The sequence below is a fragment of the Hemitrygon akajei genome, chromosome 22 (assembly GCF_048418815.1).
Source record: "Hemitrygon akajei chromosome 22, sHemAka1.3, whole genome shotgun sequence".
Classification (NCBI taxonomy): Eukaryota; Metazoa; Chordata; class Chondrichthyes; order Myliobatiformes; family Dasyatidae; genus Hemitrygon; species Hemitrygon akajei.
In genome coordinates, this window is record NC_133145.1 from 34204358 (window position 1) to 34224064 (window position 19707).

General features: G+C 43.6%; 2 protein-coding genes across 3 annotated transcripts in view; one reads left to right on the forward strand and one right to left on the reverse strand.

The window, feature by feature from the left end:
• ogfod3 (2-oxoglutarate and iron dependent oxygenase domain containing 3) overlaps positions 1 to 19707 on the forward strand; it is a 120854-nt gene that overhangs the window by 66922 nt on the left and 34225 nt on the right. Inside the window, exon 7 of the mRNA XM_073025971.1 lies at positions 4669 to 4822. Coding sequence (XP_072882072.1) covers positions 4669 to 4822 — 154 coding nt within the window. The remainder of the gene's footprint in view (positions 1 to 4668; positions 4823 to 19707) is intronic.
• LOC140714614 (uncharacterized) lies at positions 11790 to 18200 on the reverse strand. 2 transcript variants are annotated; one of them, XM_073025962.1, is made up of 3 exons: positions 16584 to 18200; positions 13096 to 13182; positions 11790 to 12798 (listed from the first exon to the last, which is right to left on the reverse strand). In XM_073025962.1, the coding sequence occupies exons 1-3, from the start codon at positions 17655 to 17657 to the stop codon at positions 12640 to 12642; spliced, it is 1320 nt and encodes a 439-aa protein (XP_072882063.1). In that variant the 5' UTR covers positions 17658 to 18200; the 3' UTR covers positions 11790 to 12639. The 2 variants fall into 2 exon arrangements, with proteins under 2 accessions (XP_072882063.1, XP_072882064.1); XM_073025963.1 differs by lacking the exon at positions 13096 to 13182.

The window sequence follows — 19707 nt, forward strand, 5'->3', positions numbered from 1 at the left end:
CCCATCTGCAGTCGAAATCGACGCCTTGCTCCATCAAATCACGGTCCCTCACCGGGTCGAATCCTACGACCGGTTTTCCAGTGTCTTCTCTCTTCATCTCCTGCTGAACAAAGGACTCAACTTATATTCCAAAGCACCTGTTATCTCTAACCATAAACCAAAATTGCTTCTATAGAAAGACCATTACGTTAGCAATGAAACCTTTCCCAGGGTGTTACATATAAAACAAGCTAACAAAATATAAATAAAATGAAAATTCAGGAACCCTTGACGTTTCCTTTTTTCAGTCTCTCTATAATGTGCCAGGGCTCTGTAGATGCAGTTGATGGAGATTTAAGCAACACATAACTCACAGGCACAATTTTGGATTAGCATTTCAGCCCAGTGGCTTCATCATTCTCTACAAAGTCAGGACAGCTCAGTCTTTTAAAGGCAGAAGAGGTGGAGTATACTTTATGATTAACTCATCATGGTGCACAAATATGATGTTTCTGTCTCAGCCCTGCTCATCCGAACTGGAACATCTTGCAATCATATGTCATCCATTTTCTCTGATAGGGAGTTATCCACCATTATCCTGGAAATGAAGTATATTCCACCTCAGGCCAACATCAGGGAGGCACTGGAGGAGCCGAGCAATGTAATTACTGGTCGTGAAATATCACACCCTGTTGCCTTCCCTATCATTGCTAGAGATTTCAACCAGGCCAGTGTGAAAAACTTTCTGAACAGGTATCACCAACATATCAGCTGTGGAAACAAATGAGCCAACTTGACCACTGTTATACCACCATCAAAATGTTTACCATGCCAATTCACAACCATGCTTTGGATAGTCCCTGGGCTATACTTATACTTCCAGTATATAGTTAGAGACTGAAGACCGCAGCACCAGTGATGAGGATCAAGAAGATATGGTCAAGGGAGGAAGAGGGGCAGTCACAGGACTGCTTTGAGTTGGTGGACTGGAGAATTCATTGACTTCATCAAGAGCTGTGGGGATGAGTGTGTGCCTTTGAAAACATACTGGATCATACCCAAACCAAAAGCTGGGGATGAACCAGGAGATGCGAAACCTGCTGAGGGCATTCAAGACTGGTGATCTAGAACTATACAAGAGGTCCAGGTATGACCTATGAAAGGCTAGTTTAAGGGCGGATCAACAATTCTGATTGAGGTTAGAGGCAGAATTGGATGCAGGTCAGGTCTGACAGAGTTCGCAGGCCATTACTTCCTACCAAAAAAAACCTAATATCATGAATGGCTGTGATGCTTCACTGCCGGATGAGCTCAGCACTTCTTGTGCACACTTTGAAAAGGAAAATAAAACTACACATTACATCAAAAAGGTGGCATCCATCGTTAAGGATCCCCATCACTGATGTCTTCTTCTGATTGCTACCTTCAAGGAGGAGGTACTGCAGCCTGAAGAAACAAACTGCCGAGGCGTGCAACAAGAACTGGCAGGAGCGGACTGCCATGGTCAAACAGAAACTGGGACTGTGGGGCTCCCTATCAATAGCGGGCAAGAACCTGGTCATCAGGTGTGAGGTGCTCTCAGGGCTGCTGTACTTGGTGCAGGTGTGGCCATTCCCCCGCTCGTTCAGCTTGGAAATCACCTGAGCTGTCTTCAGATTCGTCTGGGGATCCAAGATGGAGCAGGTCAGACGGACCAACATGCACAAGTCCCTGGACAACGGGGGCAAAAACGTCCCCAATGTCGCCCTCACCCTGATGGCCAGCTTCGTGTGTGGCTGCATCAGGTTGTGTGTAGGTCCCAGGTACTTGGGCACCAAGTACCACTATGTGCCCAGGTTCTACCTGTCGCCCTGGCTACGAAGGATGGGTCTGGCCCCTTTCCCGTGCAACACCCCTGTCAGCTGGTCGTTGCTGCCATACCTGTCCTTCGTAGAGAAGTTCTTTCAGGTCAACGCCTTTGAACAAAGGGCATCAGGCAGTGGTCAGCACGTAAGGTCCTGCAGGCACTGCAGGAGAAGGACGTGATGGACACAGTGGGGTGGTTCCCTGTGCAGACCGTCCAGTTCATCTGGCAAAATGCATCATCGCCGGACCTCACAACAGGCACCAAGACGTCGCCTGGCTGGTGGTGAGAGGGGCCCTCCCAGTCTGATCCCTCCTGTACGCCCGGAACGTCGTCTCCACACCCCTCTGCCCACAGGAGGACTGCAGTGAGGAGGAGTCGGTGACCCACCTCTTTGCACACTGTGGGTTCGTGGAGAAGGTGTGGAGGAGGATGGAAGGGACAGTGTGGAGGTTCATCCCCAGCAGCTGCATGACAGAGGATTCTCTGATCTACGGGTTGTTCCCGGGGACGCACACTGAGACCAACATCCGGTGTGGCTGGCAGATCATCAACTCGGTCAAAGACGCTCTTTGGTCGGCCCGAAACTTGATGGTCTACCAGCACATGGAGATGTCCGTGGGGGAATGCTGCCGACTGGCACACTCTCGGCTGCAGGAGTACGTGCTGAGGGACGCACTGAAACTTGGTGCAGCCGCCGCAAAGGCCCAGTGGGGAAGGACCACAGTCTAGGGTTCTTCTCCCGCGGGAGTTGAGGGGTGGGGGGGCGGGGTGTATACCCCTATACAAGTGTATGTAAATATGGAATAACAGAGTGCCACGTGGGTGGTGAAAAGTGTGAAAATGTAAAGACAGCAATGGAAACAGTTGTAAAGGATTGAAAGTCATTGAATGGTTTATTGTATATAATTTTATTTTTGAATAAAGTATATTTTTTGTAATAAAAAACACACACACTCAATGTTTCAGGAAGAGCTTCTTCCCCTCTGTCATCAGATTTCTGAGAGGACAATGCATCCATAAACACTACCTCAGTATTTTTCCCCTCTCTTTTTGCACTAGTTATTTAATTTTTTAATATTTGTATTTCTTGTAATTTATAGTTTTTATTATTATGTGTAGCACTGTACTGCTGCTGCAAAACAATAAATTTTATGCCATATGCTAGTGATATTAAACCTGATTCAGAGCAGAATGAACCTATGGAAGTGATTGGCAGCGATTCTGTCCCATCTTCAATATGTAATAAAAAGAAAACTTTGTACAAGTCAATATCAGATAACATCATAACAAAATGTCCTGTTGTTAGTCGGTATGTACAAAAAAAGTAGGTTAACAACATTTGATACACTACACAAATATCTAACTTGCCAAAATGTTTGAATCTTAAAAATTGTTATGTAAATTATTCAGGTAAGGCATGACGTAGGCTTTGATGCCTAACCTACTTATTTTGTGTATGTGCCAGGGGAGGCAGAGTAGGTCTCTCAGCTACTCAATTCGGATTTATCAACTTCTATCAAGATATTTTCAAACCAGATACTCACATTTTGTTGCTTCCACCTACCTGACAAAAACATATTTATCCTTATGAAACATTTAATTGATCAGCATTCACAGTCTGTTACAAAAAGTTTCCATCATGCTGTGCATCAGCTGTAGACTTTGTTCAAAATATATTTGTGCCATTTCTCATGTGTAGATTTCTGATGAAAGGATGCTGAAGAAATTTTAGAGTTAGTACTAAAAATAACAGATTAGGAACATTTTGGATCATATTCGCAAGAGGTTCACCATTTTACGAAACAAGCTAACAAAATATTAAGCTTATTTAATCAGTCTTAAAATACTGCACTCTAAAAGTTGTAGATTAAAACTCCCCCTCCCCAGATAGGATACCAGTCTATCACAAGGTTAATCCCAGCATTTTGCTGGTACCCATTTTCATTTGGGTGGATTGGAGCAATGTGTGGTTTTGAGCAATGCCTCGCTCAAGGACACAACACGCTGCCTCGGCTGGGGCTTGAACTCACAGCCTTCAGATCACTAGTCCAACGCCTTAACCACTTGGCCACGCACCACACATTACAAATCTAAGTTCACACATTTATCAAAGTGTTGCAATGGATCTATTTTTACATTACAGGTGGCTATTAGATCCATGCTGGTTTCCAGCAGTGCAATCCCATCAGTCCTACATCCCTCTCTCTGTTTCCTGTGACCCTGCTGATTATTCTTCTCCACATTTTTATCAACTTTTCATTCTTTTGCCACTTACCTGCACTAATTTATAGTTACCAATTAACTTACCAATGCATTGTTGGGATGTGGGAGAAAAACAAATGTATACTGCCAGAAACCCACAGTCTGACAGGGAGTCTGTGTATATAGACTCTGCCTGAGGTTAGAATCAGTTCTGGGTTCCTGGAGTTATGAGGTAGCAACACTTACTGCATGACTTGAAATCTTGTTATCTTGTTAACCTTGTTATTTCCTTTGTGGTAAAATTTAAAGTCACAGGTTTGAAAATATACCTGTACTCATAGGGATATATTAATCTGTTGCAAAAAATAAGTTCTGTAGGTCAGGCAGGTCTACGGAGGCAAAGGGACAGTTGATGACTTGATTCAAGACCATTCACCATCATTCATCCATTTCCCTCTGCAGATGCTGCCTGACTCACTGAGTTCCTCTTGCAGGTTGACCTTTGGACCAGATCCCAGCGTCTGCTAACTCTGGTGTCTCTCTCTTTATTAATCTGTTGTTGTATGTTGGATTTATCACTCTTTAGCTTCTGCTCTGCCATTAAAAAAATAGTCAACATTATAAAACGTTCTCTTTTGCAGTGATGTGAGATGGCGAATTCAAAAAGCAATAGCTGATACATTTGGGATTGACTCAACTCGCTTGCACCTCACAAAGCCCACTTTTTTCTCAAAGATGAACAATACAGAAGCCAAAACAATGCATGATGAATATTGGCATCCACACATTGATAAGGTATTAGCTATTGTTTTGATACCTAATGGAAAATATTGCAGATATAATTCATTCGGTTCTATGATTTATATGATTTTATTAGGATGACTTATTTGTATATAATTTGTTGCAGTGCAGATAAAATCTATTAATTTTTCATAGTCTGTGAAGTGCTATATGGAGTGCAATTTATTGATTAGGTTGCAGCTCTGTGCGCACAGTAAGGAATGACCATGATAGTATAGCGATTAGCACAATGCTATTAAAGCTCAGGGTGTTCCAGAGGTAGTTTCCAGGGCTGTTCTGTAAGGAGCTTGTATGTTCTCCCCGTGGAATGCATGGGTTTTCCCCATGTGCTCTGGTTTCCTCACTGTAAATTGCCCCATTTAGATTAGGGTTAGTTGGGTTTGTCTGGGGTTGCTGGGCCGGTGTGACTCAAAGGGCTGTGGGGCCTGCTTCGCACTGTAGCTGTAACTGAAAAGATAAATAAATAAGTGTTGTCTTGAAAATTATGTGTGGCAATGCTTGTCTTGGAGTTTGGCTTTTCAAAAGACATAAATCCTGTCATTACTTCTTATTGGTTGCCCAGAGTAAATTGAGTCGTGCCAGCATTTCAGAGTGCCAGAAAATACATGCAAAAAGGATAACACATCCATTCTGTGCATGTCAAATGATAACTCCTTCATCACAATTTGTTATGATGAACATTACTGGAAACTCAGTAGAAAGTTTATACTTAATAAGTTACCATTCTTTTGTTAACTGTTCTTTTCACATTTGTATTGATCTGAAAAATGTTTAATTGTTTGTATTTTGTGCTCATTATTTGGAATTCCTAGTTATAATATACCTCTTCAGATTTTCAGTTAATGGCAAGATTTCTCTTTAGAAAAGTAGGGGGCTATGCGCTAGGGAAATTTTAGGCAGTTTCTAGTGTAGGGTGCATGGTCGGCACAACATTGTGGGCCTAAGGGCCTGTAATGCGCTGTAGATTTCTATATTCTATGTTTAATACACACTATAAATTGTTCTAATAAATGAGATGGACGATATAGTTTATATTTCTTATATGGAATTATTTGATGATTTTATTGATTCTGCTATCAACTTGCATTGCTGTGACTGTGATTTATAATGTTCGCTATTAGAAGCATATTTGATGTGTACAATTGCCTACAAGTGGAATCAAAGAGTCATCATTGTACCTGAAAATTCCAGGTTCATCATTTATATTTATTAAACTTGACTTTGCCTTATGGATGGAAAAACACCACAATGAGTCTGGCATCACTTATGATATGATTGTCAAAGAATTTGGTATTGAAGACTCAGTTCTTTAGACCACAGTACACCAAAGATGATGCTTACTTTATAAACAAGACCTTTCTCACTTGAGAGAAGGAATTTTTTTTTTCCAACCATCAGGCTCTTGAACAAAAGGGGATAACTATATTTGCCCATCCATGGAGATGTTCCCACTGCCAATGATCTCACTTTTAGGACTCTATCTCATTATCTCATGTTCTTGTTATTTATTGCTATATATTTATATTTGCATTTGCACAGTCTGTTGTCTTCTGCACTCTGGTTCAACTTTCATTAATCCTGTTATAGTTAGTTTAGCTGAGTATGCCTGCAGGAAAATGAATCTCGGGGTTGTATGTGGTGACATATATGTATTTTGATAATAGAATTTACTTTGAACTTTGAAATGAAGTATTGGAGACTTGCCATTTGGACTTTATTTGCAGCAAGTCATTGTTGGGTGATATAAACAATTACTGGGTGCATTCATTTCATATTCAGGGTCATATTTTGGTTATCCAATTATCTGACCTGATTGAAACTTCTTTGTCTGATTGTGTCCAGTTCTGTTTCCTACCTACATGAAAAATATCAGTAAGATTGACGGAGTACAGAGAAAATTTACAAGGGTGTTGCCAGGGCTTGAGAAAAGTTGAATAGGTAGAACTTTATTCCCTAGATCAGAGGTCTCCAAACTGGGGTCCCTGGACCCCTTGCTTAATGGTATTGGTCCATAGCATAAGAAAGGTTGGGAACCTCTGCCGTAGAGTGTAGGCGAATGAGGGATGATTTGATGGAGGTATATAAAATTGTGAGGGATATAGATAGGGTTAAGGCAAGCAGACTTTATCCACTGAGGCTGGGTGAAACTAGAAGCAGAGATCATAATTTAACGGTAAAAGGTGAAATATTTAAGAGGAACTTGAGGGGGAACTTCTTCACTTAGAGGGTGGTGTGAGTTTTGAACAAGGTGCCAGTTGAAGTGCTGGATGTGGGTTTGATTGCAACTTTTAAGAGAAGTGTAAATAAACACATGGACATTGAGGGATGTGGAGGACTATGATCCAGGTGTAGGTTGATGAGACCAAGCAGAGTAACAGTTCAGCATGGACTAGAATGGCCAAAGGGCCTTTTTTTGTGCTGTCGTGCTCTATAACTCTACGACTTTAACCAGGGGTTTCAAAGCCAGTTAAGTGCATCTTACTTGATTTCACTTTATCCTGGAAAGTGCAGAATCCATGTATTTGATCCCAGTAGATTGAGGCTCAAATTGCCATGAACTTTCAGAAGAGAGCTTCAGAGTCTTTTTTCTCTCTTGGCTTCAAGGCATGCCAAAGCATATATCACCCAGTTAATTACTTTTGAAGTTTGTTTGCTGCTATATTCTTGTCAACTTACACACAGTAAGATGCTGCAAAGACAAAAAGGAGATCATTTTGTGCTCTCTTTGAATACTGCAGTTCTGTCCCCAGCTATCCTTTTCAAATTCCCTCTTCCCACCACTGCCTGCTCTCTCCACCACCAGACTTAATTTATACTGTACGATCTGCATCAACTTTTCCTTTAAGCCTCTCTTGTTCATGAAAGCTCAAACACTGATTTACTCTGTGTACTTCAGATTTCATTGTAATTTTATTATATTCCTTGACTCTGCCTTACCATCGAACATCTTTAGTCTGGCTTAGCACTGTGATCTCTCATCTCTATTCACTTTGAAGTATTATAGTATTGAGTTTGAGCTTCTAATACAATCAGTCTTGTGCTTAAGCAGATTGACTGTGTACCTGAGTTTACTGCATCCTCACTGTGGAGACTTAGGTTGCAGAGCACTCAGCACTGAGGCAAAAATATATTGAGAGCAGCTTTAAATGGTTGTACAAGTGGGAAGTAGCTAGGCCTTACGTTCTTTAAGGTGCATTATGTTCCTTCTCCTCCCTTACCTCCTATCACCTCCATTTTCACATGAGCAACTTGCCTCTTGGCCAAATCACTGCTCTTGACTTGTCCCTGCTTCTGAGTTGTCAGACTAATTATCCAATACTCGTGAGAAGGACTTCCTTTGGCCAAATTCCTTCGGGGAAATTTGGCTTTAGAACCTTTCCAAACTCCCTTCCCTAACCACTGACTCCTCCAGTACAATTTGTATCAAAAAGTTTTCATACTTGATGTCAGTTTCAACCCAGAGATGCAGTTTGTTCCCCATCCCCCTGGGACACTGAAAAATTTAACCCACCTAGCTTATCCACCAGTGAAACCATGATCCCAGCCTTTTGGTATTTTTAGATTTGCTTATTTAAATGTACTTTTGGTCACCCTTCCCTGTGGTACTCTCTGTAATGGAAAAGCACTGCAGCCCGTAGCCAAACATGTACCAGGTCCAATACCTAACTTCCTGAATAGCAAACGCAAAATACTGAAAGAAGTCAGCAAGTCAGGCAGAATCTGTAGAAGGGAATAAGCAGTCGACGTTTAGGGCCAAGACCCTTCAGCAGAAAATAAGGAGGCAGAAGACAGAATGAGTAGGGAATGTAGTAAAGCTAGTACTAATTGATGAGGTCAGATGAGGAGGAAGGTATGAGGGTGAGGGATAGGGGAAATGAAGTAGGAAGCTGGGAGAGGTGGAAAAGATAAATGGCTGATGAAGAAGGAATCTAATACAGGAGGACATTGGACCATGGAAGGAAAGGAAGGAGAAAGGGGTACCAGAGAGAAGTTAGGAGAAGTGGAGGGGTGAGGGTGTGTCTAGAACGGAGCATAGAAAAAGAGAGAAGGGTGAGGGGGAGTAATTACCTGAAGTTAAGAGAAGTTGATGTTCATGCCATCAGGTTGGAGGCTAACCAGATGGAATGTGAGGTGTTGCTTCTCAAACCTGAGTCTCAAATTTCAAACTAAATTTATTATCCATATAGAACCCTGAGATTCATTTTCTTGCAAGCATACTCAATAAATCCATAATAGTATCAATGAAAGACCGCACCAACTTGGGTGTTCAACCAGTGTACAAAAGACAACAAATTGTGCAAATATATATATTAAAAAAGCAAGCAATAAATATCAATAACATGAGATGAAGAGTCCTTAGAAGTGACTTCATAGGTTGTGGGAACTTTTCAATGATGGGGCAAGGAAGTTGAATGAAGTTATCTCCTTTGGTTCAAGAGCCTGAGGGTTGAGTGGTAATAACTTTTCTTGAACCTGGTCGTGTGAGTTTTGAAGCTCTTGTACTATCTTCCTGATGGCTACAGTGAGAAGAGAGCTGCTGTCATTAGGAAGAAGGGTGGTAGGAGCCATTGATGATGGATGCTGCTTTCCTGTAACGACGCTTTGTGTAGCTGTGTTCAATGGTGGGGAGAGCTTTACCTGTTATGGACAGGGCCATATTCGTTACTTATTGTAGGATATTCTTTTCAAATGCATTAATGTTTCCATACCAGACCGTGATACAGCCAACCATATATCTATAAAAGTTTGTCAAAGTTTTAGATGTCATGTTGAATCTTCACAAGCTCCTAAGGAAGTAGAGGTGCTGCAGTGTCTTCTTATTAATTGCACTTTCGTGCAGTCCCAGGCCAGGTCATCCGAAATGATAACACTGAGGAATTTGAAGTTACTTTAATTCAAATTTAAATTTCAAGATCTTCCAATGAGGACTGGCTCATGGACCTGTGGTTTCCTTCTTCTGAAATCAATAAATCAGCTCCTTTGTCTTGCAGACATTGAGTAGGAGATGTTGCTGTGGCACCACTCAGCCAGATTTTCAGTCTCCTTCCTATATGCTCAATTGTCAGCATCTTTGATTCGGCCGGTGACAGTAGTGTTGTCAGCAAACTTGAAAATGGTATTGGAGCTGTGCTTAGCCACACAGTCATAAGTGTAAAGTAGAGCAGGGAACTAAGCACACAACTTTGTGGTGCACCTGTGCTGATGGAAATCATGGTGGAGATGTTGTTGTCAGTCCGAACTGACTGGCGTCTGCAAATGAAGAAATCAGGGATCCAATTGCACAAGAAGGTATTAAGGCCAAGCTCTTGAAGCTTAATCATTAGCTTTGAGGGGATGATAATACCGAATGACGAGCTGTAGTCGATAAAGAGCATCCTGATGTATGCATCTTTGCTGTTTAGATTTAACATGGTTGAGTGAAGAACCAATAAAATGGCTCCTGCTGTGGGCCTGTTGTGCCAGTAGGCCAATTGGTGCAGATCCAGACTCTCAAAATACTTCATTACTGTGGATACAACTGCAACAGGTGTAGATATAGTGGTCTAGTCAATCGTATTTGAAGCAGGTTACAACATTCTTCTCAGGCACCGGTACAAGTGAGTCTGGCAATAGGGAAGGCCATGGACAGACGTGCCACTATGGGAATAGGAGGTTGAATTGAAATGGGTAGCCATTGGGAGGTCCTTTTTTTTTTGCAGTGGATAGAGCGAAGGTGTCCACTGAAGTGGCTCCCTGATCTGCATGAGATCTTTCCGATGTAGTGGATGTTGCTGGTGGCCACCCATTTCAGTTGTACTTCCTGTTCCCATTCCGACATGTCAGTCTATGGCCTCCTCTGCTGCCACGATGATACCACACTCAGGATGGAGGATCAGCACCTTGTATTCTGTCTGGGTAGCCTCCAACCTGATGGCATGAACAGTAATTTCTTGAACTTCCCATAATTAACCCCCCCTCTCCTTCAGCATTCCCTGTCCTTTTGATCATCTGTCCTAATGTTTCCTTATATGCCTCAGGATCAAAATCTGTTTGATAATATTTTATTGAATCTTCTTTGTCATTTTCAGAATCAGAATCAGAATCAGACTTTAATCGCCAAGTACCTATGCACATACAAGGAATTTACTTCCGGCAGATGTTGTCTCTCTGCTCATAACAATAATAATGATAAATATAAATGAAAATATAGATTATACATACAGGTAGTGCAAACCAAGTAATAGTTAGCCGACAGTTAACCGGCAGTTAACTGTTCAACAAAGTGACCGCAGTAGGGAAAAAACTTCTCCAGTGCCTATTAGTCTTAGTCTGGATGGATCTGAAGCGCCTACCAGATGGAAGCAGATCAAACAGTCCGTGCACAGGATGGGAGGAGTCTTTTATGATGTTCCCCGCCCTCTTTTTCAACCTGGAAGAGTACAGGTCCATAATAGAGGGCAGGGAGGCTCCAATGATGCGCTCGGCAGTCCTCACTGTGCGCTGTAGTCTGGTTCTATCCTGCTTGGTGGCGGCTCCAAACCACACAATGATGTTCTTTAAAAACTCAAGTTCTTTAAAAATACTAGCTCATTTCCATCACTTAAAGCTTTTTTAAGTATATGAAGGGTAAAAGAGAGTTGAGGGTAGATATAGGACCGATACAAAATGACACTGAAGATATTGTAATGAGAGATGCAGAGATAGCAGAGGAACTGCATGTGTATTTTGCATCAGTCTTCGCAGTGGAAGATGTCTGCAGTATACCGGACATTCAAGAGTGTTAGGGAAATGAAGTTTGTGCAGTGAAAATTACGACTGAGAAGGTGCTCAGGAAGCTTAATGGCGTGAGGGTGGATAAATCTCCTGGACATGATAGAATGCACCCTCAGGTTCTGAAGGAAGTAGCTGGAGAGATTGTGGAGGCATTACAATGGTCTTTAAAGAATCGATAGATTCTGGCATTGTACCGGATGATGTCGTGGTTACTTGAAATGACTTGGAGACACAGACAATTCTTCAAGAAAATTAAACCTTTATTTGCAAACAAAGGCTGAGGCAATCAATGAACTTGTCACCGAAAGCCCACCGAGCTCCGGTGTACAGCATTCTTTATAGTAATTTCTTATCTCAGTTACATTTCCGTTTTATTAGCATACCCAATCAATTTTTAGTTGCATATCATCTATATATGAATTAATTAATCACTCTTGCCTAGCCCGCGGTACGTCACCATTGTTTTTCACCCGTTCGCATTGGGGCCTTATTCGTGGCCAAGATTATGTTTTTCAGACAACCTCCCTCACAGTACATTCCTGCTCGCAGCATCCTGTCCGCCACTGTTATCTCGTACTAAACAAAGGCTGAGTGTAATACATGGGATACATCGCAGCTAATAGTGTTGCAAAACAAACAGGTGTACTGTAAGTGCCATAATATGCAGCTAAGAGAGTACAAAGTTTCTAGTGAAAACAACACATAACAAAATGTGCCTAGTAAAATAATACATATTAATATTCGGTACCTAGAAGTGATTACATAGTATAGTAAATAGCTAATACATAGTGATTATAGTTCAGGTATATATAATGATTATATCAGGTATATTTCTCAATATAATCCCCCCTTTGAGACCCACAGGGTCTCACACAGAAAGAGAACACTCAGAGGCCGTGCACCAAAGCCAAAATAAAGTCCAGCATTTTAATCCCAAATTTGGGTCAACTACAATTTCCATACTCGGAGCTCAAAATGATCTCTCTCTGTTATCCTAGGCTGTTGAGCCAAAAACCTGTCCCTCCGTAGCTGAGACAGGAAAAAAGACTCAGACACCCTTACAGACTAGTGTCCACATTATTAACACCTTCCAGTCCGCTTGATGCATCGTGCAGACTGTAACAGTACATCATCGGCTTTTCTCCTTGTCTGGGGTCAGATTCAACAATTTCCAGGAGCATCGGGAATTGTTTTGCTGTCGCACGCATTATCAAAGTCTTGAGACATGGAAAAAAGCAGCACAGAATAAATGCACAACTTATCAGCACAATGCCTGCAGTCATTGCCAATTTAATCAGCCACGCACCCCATCCCCCTAGTTTGCTTTCTAACCAGTCAAACCACTGATGCCCAAATCCTGCATTCTGTTTGACCTCCTTCTGCAGATCCTTTAATTTATTCATTGCTCTGGTGAAAGACCCTTCTGGGCTAGTATTGTTCGGTATGAAAGTGCAGCATTGATCTCCAAAAATCACACACACACCCCCTTTTTCTGCCAAAAGCCAATCCAGTACCTGTCTGTTTTGCCACGCCATCCTGCTAGTTGCATCCAGCTGTTGCCCTAAGGCCTCCAGCGCATCGTCAGTGTAGTTGATGAACCTCTGTTGATTGTAGTATATATAATTTATCCATTCAACATTTTTGCTTACCCCTATCACAGGTATGATAGCTTCCCAGTGAGCATCTCATGCGGTGTCAGGCATGTCACTCGATTAGTTTGCATGCGGTAACTCATCAATGCTAACGGTAAAACATCAACCCAATTAAGTTTAGTGTCTGCACAAATTTTGTTTAGTTTAGCCTTCAGAGTGCCATTGATTCTTTCCACCATGCCCTGTGACTGTGGGTGGTACACACATCCAAACCTTTGTTTTATTCTCAGTACTTGTAATACCAATTTGACCACCTTTTGGATGAAGGCCGAACCTTTGTCCGAGCTAATCTCCGAAGGTATTCCAAACCTTGGGATCACTTCATTTGTCAGGAACCTTACCACTGTTCCTGCCCCTTGATCCTTCGAGGGTATTGCCTCTACCCATCTGCTGAACCTGTCAATTACCACCAGAATGTATCTTTTCCCTTTTACCGTCTTTATCATATCTATGTAGTCGATCACCAAATGTTGAAATGGTCCTTCAGGCACGGGTATGTGACCTATTGGGGTTGCAATCCCCCTTCGAACATTATTCTGTGCACAAACCTCACACTGTGCTAAAATATAGTCTACCGAAGCCTGTAAATAAGGCGACCAGAAACCATCCTTTTTTATTTTCCTTATTACTTCCCCCCTTGCACAATGGTCCACTCCATGTGCTTCTGAAATTAGGATAGTCAACAAAGGAGTAGGAGCTACCCACAATCCATCCTCTGTGCTCCACAGGCCTTCTAAGTTCTGCTTGCCCCCCCCTCCCCCCCCGTCGCCTCCACATTGTCTGTTCTGCTAACATTGCCCTACCTTGCATTTCAACCAGGTCCTCTATCATGGGTTCCGGCTCCAGGCTTACCTGGGGTGCAATAATAACTGATGTACACCCAGACGCTTTCCTGGCTGCTTTGCTTTTCCTGTGCCTGTCTCTTGTGTTAGAACCGTTGTGACATAACCCTCCTGTCGGTTGGATACATACAAATGAAAAACCTTCTCGTAGTCAGGCAAAGCTGGTGCTGACTGCAATTCCTGCTTAATAGTATTGAAAGCTATCTCCGCCTCTCCATTCCACTGTAAGCCGTTCTTCAAATTTGTATGTCCTGCTTCTTTCATTATCTTTCTCAGTGGTGCTACAATCTCAGCATATTCTCCAATCCAGTCTGAGCTATATCCTGTCATTCCCAGAAATGTCATCATCTGCCCTACTGTTTGGGGCTTTGGAGCCTTCGTTATCGCCTCAATCTGACTCAGCGCTACTGCCTTTACGCCTTTAGATACTATCCTTCCTAAATATTCCACCTGCTGCTTACAAAATTGCAGCTTTTTCTTAGATACTTTATGCCCTCCATACGCCAGTTTCTCTAAAAGTATCACGGTATCCCGTTCACACTGCTCTTCACTTTCAGAGCAAATCAACAAATCATCCACATACTGTATCAGTGTACTTTCCAGCAAAATGCCATCCAAATCTTCCTTCAATACTTTATTAAAAACATGTGGTGAATGCTTAAATCCTTGTGGCATTCTAGTGTAGGTGTACTGGTTGCCTCTGTATGTAAATGCAAACAAATACTGACACTGTTTGGTTAGGGGAATGCTGAAGAAAGCCGAACACAAATCAATTACTGAAAAGTAGCTTGCTTCTGGCGGGATATTAGTCAGCGGTGTGTGTGGATTCGGGACCACTGCTGCCAAATCCTCCACTACCTCATTCACTGCTTGTAAGTCATGCACCAGTCTCCATTTAGACCTGTCCGCTTTTGGGACAGGCAACAGCGGAGTATTGCAGGGGCTGTTTACTCTCTTAAGCACTCCTGCCGCTAACAGTTCCTGTATTGTCGGCGCTATACCTTCCTCTGCTTCCGGTCTTAAGGGATATTGTGGTCTCCTAGGTGGAACTGCTCCTTTCTTTAACCTTACCTCCACTGGACTGGCTGTTTCTATTTTCCCCACGTCCGTGTCATGTTGCGACCACAGAATAGATGGCAACTTGTCCAATATTTTATTTTTCTGCCGACCCCTTGCCTGCCCCAACAACGGCATGTGTGGCTGAGGAGTTACTTCAACTTCCTTCATAGTTCCTGTCACATCTATGTTTACCCCTATCTTAATGTAGTTGTTGTCTCCAGATATCCATACCTCAGGCATAACCTTTCTCCAAACCGTTACGGTGCTTACCTGCTTTACCAGGGGTCCTAAGTCTTTAGACTGGTATCCCTCATTTATCAGCAAGGTTACGTGGGGTACAGCTTCCGGTATCCTGTACCATTCTTTCAAGAAGGTATTCCATCTGACTTGCAGGGCTGCCCCCTGCTTCCCAATTACTATGGCTTCCCCTTTTAGGTGTTGTTGAATATCTGTCCTCATGTTCCATCTCCTCTCTACCTCCTTATTCTGAGCCTCATCGAAAATTACAGTACAATGTAACTCAGATTTGGGCGCTACAGCCTCAGGTAATATGGCCTGTACGCCCTGTTTCCACTTTTCCCAGGTATCCCAGATCTGATCTTCTATGTCCCCTATCCAAAAAACATTGGCTCTCTTATCTTCTCGCACTATCAATTGAGCCCCTGCTCTTTCCACACTTAACCCATTTCTGGTGCATTCTAATTTTAATTCCAGTTTCAATAAAGCATCTCTGCCTAACAAATTAATCGGAGTTCCTATAGATACTAGTACTGGTAAGACAATTCCTTTATTTCCCATTTTCAAATGCACTGGAGCCGTGCACTGTGTCAACTGTGTTTTCCCCGAGAACCCTACCGTCTTAATAAATTTTCCTGACATGGGAAGGTGAAGGGCATACTGTGGCTGTACGCAAGTGTATGTGGCTCCAGTATCTATCATCATTGGTGTCAGTTGCCCTTCTAACATAACCTGAACCATAGGTTCCTCCTCTGCCTCCCTCATTATCATTGGGTAATGTCCCTTCCCACTCGAGTTCTCGGGGCACCCCTAATACCTTGCATAGGGATTTACAGGTCCGCTCGGACCCCCAGGAGCCGGCATGTGGCCAAACTGTGGCTCCCTTGCCATCGGCTCCTGCTGATATGAGACAGGCCATGGTTTAAATGGGCAGTCTTTTTTCATGTGTCCAGGCTGGCTGCATCCCCAGCACAATCTTTCTGCCTCTCTTTTCCCCCGTCTCCTCTCTAATCCTCTTTGCCCATAACTCCTCTGCCCCCCTCCTTGGGAGTTCCAGTCCTGTCTGGGCTGTTGCTTAACTCTACTCTGTCCCCAATAGGGCATCTGTGGAAATGTTCCGCCGGAGACATTCATTATTGGCATGGGGTTTTCTGGCCCTTGACTGACAGAATGACCGGTTCCTCCATCTAATGGTGTAATGGCTGTACTCACATTAGTGATGGCTGGCAGCATCTTTTTGCTTTTGTCTTTGTCCTTCTTTTTCAGTTCTTCGAGCTGCATTTGCAATAGCTTTCGCTGCACCTCTTCTTGCTGCTCAGCCAGCTTTCGTTTGTTTCTCCGATATTTCTCCACTGCGTGGACTACGTGATCACTGAATGCTTGTGGGGTCAGTGATGACAGCCCAACCACCTCATCCAATTTAGACTTGACCTGCGGAGGCATTGCATCCAAAACGCTCTGTCGGAACAGTGAGTTCAGAAACAAGTTATTTTCCACCTCTTGCTCAATCTCCAGTCTCCACTTTTTCAACTGGTTTTCTACATAGGCTGCTGGGTTTTCAGTGTCTCCCAGTAGTTCCCCCTTTAAGGCTTTGGGATCTACTCTGGGTGGATAAAGCTTCCTGAGGGCCTGGCATACCCTCTGTCTCACTGGATCAAAATTGGCCCCATCAGTCTGTGGACTGTCCACATTCTGTAAGCCAGCCATCTCCATCAGTTCTTTCAACTTGGAAGTTCCCATCAATCTTATCAGCAGTGCCTTCAAATCTCCCATAGCCAACAATCGTCCCATTGTTTCCTCCTCAAAGGCTCTAATCCACTTTCCTGCCCCCTCGTGCAGACTAGGCAGAGTATTTTTCGGCTCTTCCAGGTCCTGGGATCCCCAAGGGATATACTGTACTTGTCCTGATCCCTTTACCAGCAGTGGCAGCATTTCCTTCTCTCCGTTCCATGTAATCAAGCTTCCTTCCTCACTTGGTTCTTTATCTATTGCTGGCCCTAATACTACTGGCTGCCACTCATACCTTCCTGGTGTATACCTTCTTCCTTGCTCCTTCTCCACTCTAGTCCCCTCTTCCATCTCCAATATCTGCTTCTCCGTCCTCTCTCGTATTTCCTCCAAACTCTCGTCTCCTACCTTCCTCCAACTTCCTCTCAACTCACTCCATTCTTGCTGTCTAGATGATTCCTGTTCTCTTCTAGTCTGTCTGTCTCTACAGTATAACCGATACTCCTCATAATCCCTCTTCTCTCTCAGCTGGTGTAGCCTTTCCACTACTCTTTCCATCTCCCTTCTTTCCTGTTCTATCTTTATCTTTTCTCCCTCTATCTCGTTCTATATTACCGCTTTTTTCCTTCTCGTATTTTTTTTTCCTCCTCATTATCCCAAACTTGGACTTCTCCCTGCATGTTTACTGTTCCCGTCAGCAGGGGGCACTGCTTAGGGGTTCCTTCCTCATTATAGGGAGGGGGTTTTTCTGTTTCTTTCGCATCCGGGTACGGAGCTGAAGCCAGCCTCTCACTGTACCTCCCTCTCTCTCTAACAGGCTGTTTCTCCAGCACCTTAGTGTCTTCCTCGTTTGTAATCAATATTCTACCTGACCTCCTCAGCCTTTCTCCCTCCGTTCTGAAGAGTTTTAGCACTTCCATTTCTCGTTCTCTTTTTTGCCCTCTTTTCTTAGATTTATCTTTTGGTTTGTAATTTTTTAATTAGTTCCTCCATTTCTTCGCACAAACTTACATCAAACGTTCCTTCTCTTGGCCACTTCGTGACCAGGTTTTTGGTTCTTTTTTCCCATTTTTCTTAAGTTTTTGTGATCTCATATTTAATTAACGGGAATTTTTTGCTCAGAATCTCTGCTGCCGTTCCTTCACCTGTCATGTTATTCTCTCTTTTTAAGGTATTTCAGAGATTCACAGTTTGTTTACTGGATAATATTATTTACTCTAATTCTATGCCTAGTCTATTCTGTTCTGCCCGTGCAGACCTCTATTCAGAGCGGTACCCACAAAACTTGCTCTTTGCACCTCGTCTGTTCAGACCCTTATCTCTTAAGGCGGTATCCATGAGGATTTTCTACTCTAATTCTATTCTATTTTTCCTTACCCTGCCCATGCAGCCCTTCGCTCTGTGCGAAGCGGTATCCACAGGGATTTACTCAATTTTCCTTACCCTGCCCGTGCAGCCCTTCGCACTATGCGAAGCGGTATCCACAGGGATTTACTCAATTTTCCTTACCCTGCCCATTCAGCCCTTCGCACTATGTGAAGCGGTATCCACAGGGATTTACTCAATTTTCCTTACCCTGCCCATTCAGCCCTTCGCTCTGTGCGAAGCGGTATCCACAGGGATTTACTCTACTTTTCCTTACCCTGCCCGTGCAGCCCTTCGCTCTGTGCGAAGCGGTATCCACAGGGATTTACTCAATTTTCCTTACCCTGCCCGTGCAGCCCTTCGCACTATGCGAAGCGGTATCCACAGGGATTTACTCTACTTTTCCTTACCCTGCCCGTGCAGCCCTTCGCACTATGCGAAGCGGTATCCACAGGGATTTACTCTACTTTTCCTTACCCTGCCCGTGCAGCCCTTCGCTCTGTGTGAAGCGGTATCCACAGGGATTTACTCAATTTTCCTTACCCTGCCCGTGCAGCCCTTCGCTCTGTGCGAAGCGGTATCCACAGGGATTTACTCTACTTTTCCTTACCCTGCCCGTGCAGCCCTTCGCTCTGTGCGAAGCGGTATCCACAGGGATTTACTCAATTTTCCTTACCCTGCCCGTGCAGCCCTTCGCACTATGCGAAGCGGTATCCACAGGGATTTACTCTACTTTTCCTTACCCTGCCCGTGCAGCCCTTCGCTCTGTGCGAAGCGGTATCCACAGGGATTTACTCTACTTTTCCTTACCCTGCCCGTGCAGCCCTTCGCACTATGCGAAGCGGTATCCACAGGGATTTACTCAATTTTCCTTACCCTGCCCATTCAGCCCTTCGCACTATGCGAAGCGGTATCCACAGGGATTTACTCTACTTTTCCTTACCCTGCCCATGCAGCCCTTCGCTCTGTGCGAAGCGGTATCCACAGGGATTTACTCTACTTTTCCTTACCCTGCCCGTGCAGCCCTTCGCTCTGTGCGAAGCGGTATCCACAGGGATTTACTCAATTTTCCTTACCCTGCCCATTCAGCCCTTCGCACTATGCGAAGCGGTATCCACAGGGATTTACTCTACTTTTCCTTACCCTGCCCATGCAGCCCTTCGCTCTGTGTGAAGCGGTATCCACAGGGATTTACTCTACTTTTCCTTACCCTGCCCGTGCAGCCCTTCGCTCTGTGCGAAGC

What these genes read in the sequence shown, in the direction of transcription:
- LOC140714614 (XM_073025962.1), bottom strand. Translation starts at nt 17,657, where the DNA reads ATGGAAAGAGTAGTGGAAAGGCTACACCAGCTGAGAGAGAAGAGGGAT. An exon ending in TGCTGCCAGCCATCACTAAT is followed by an intron (nt 13,183 to 16,583) that starts GTGAGTACAGCC and finishes TACAATCAACAG; the next exon opens with AGGTTCATCAACTACACTGA. An exon ending in TGGCGTGGCAAAACAGACAG is followed by an intron (nt 12,799 to 13,095) that starts GTACTGGATTGG and finishes CCATGTCTCAAG; the next exon opens with ACTTTGATAATGCGTGCGAC.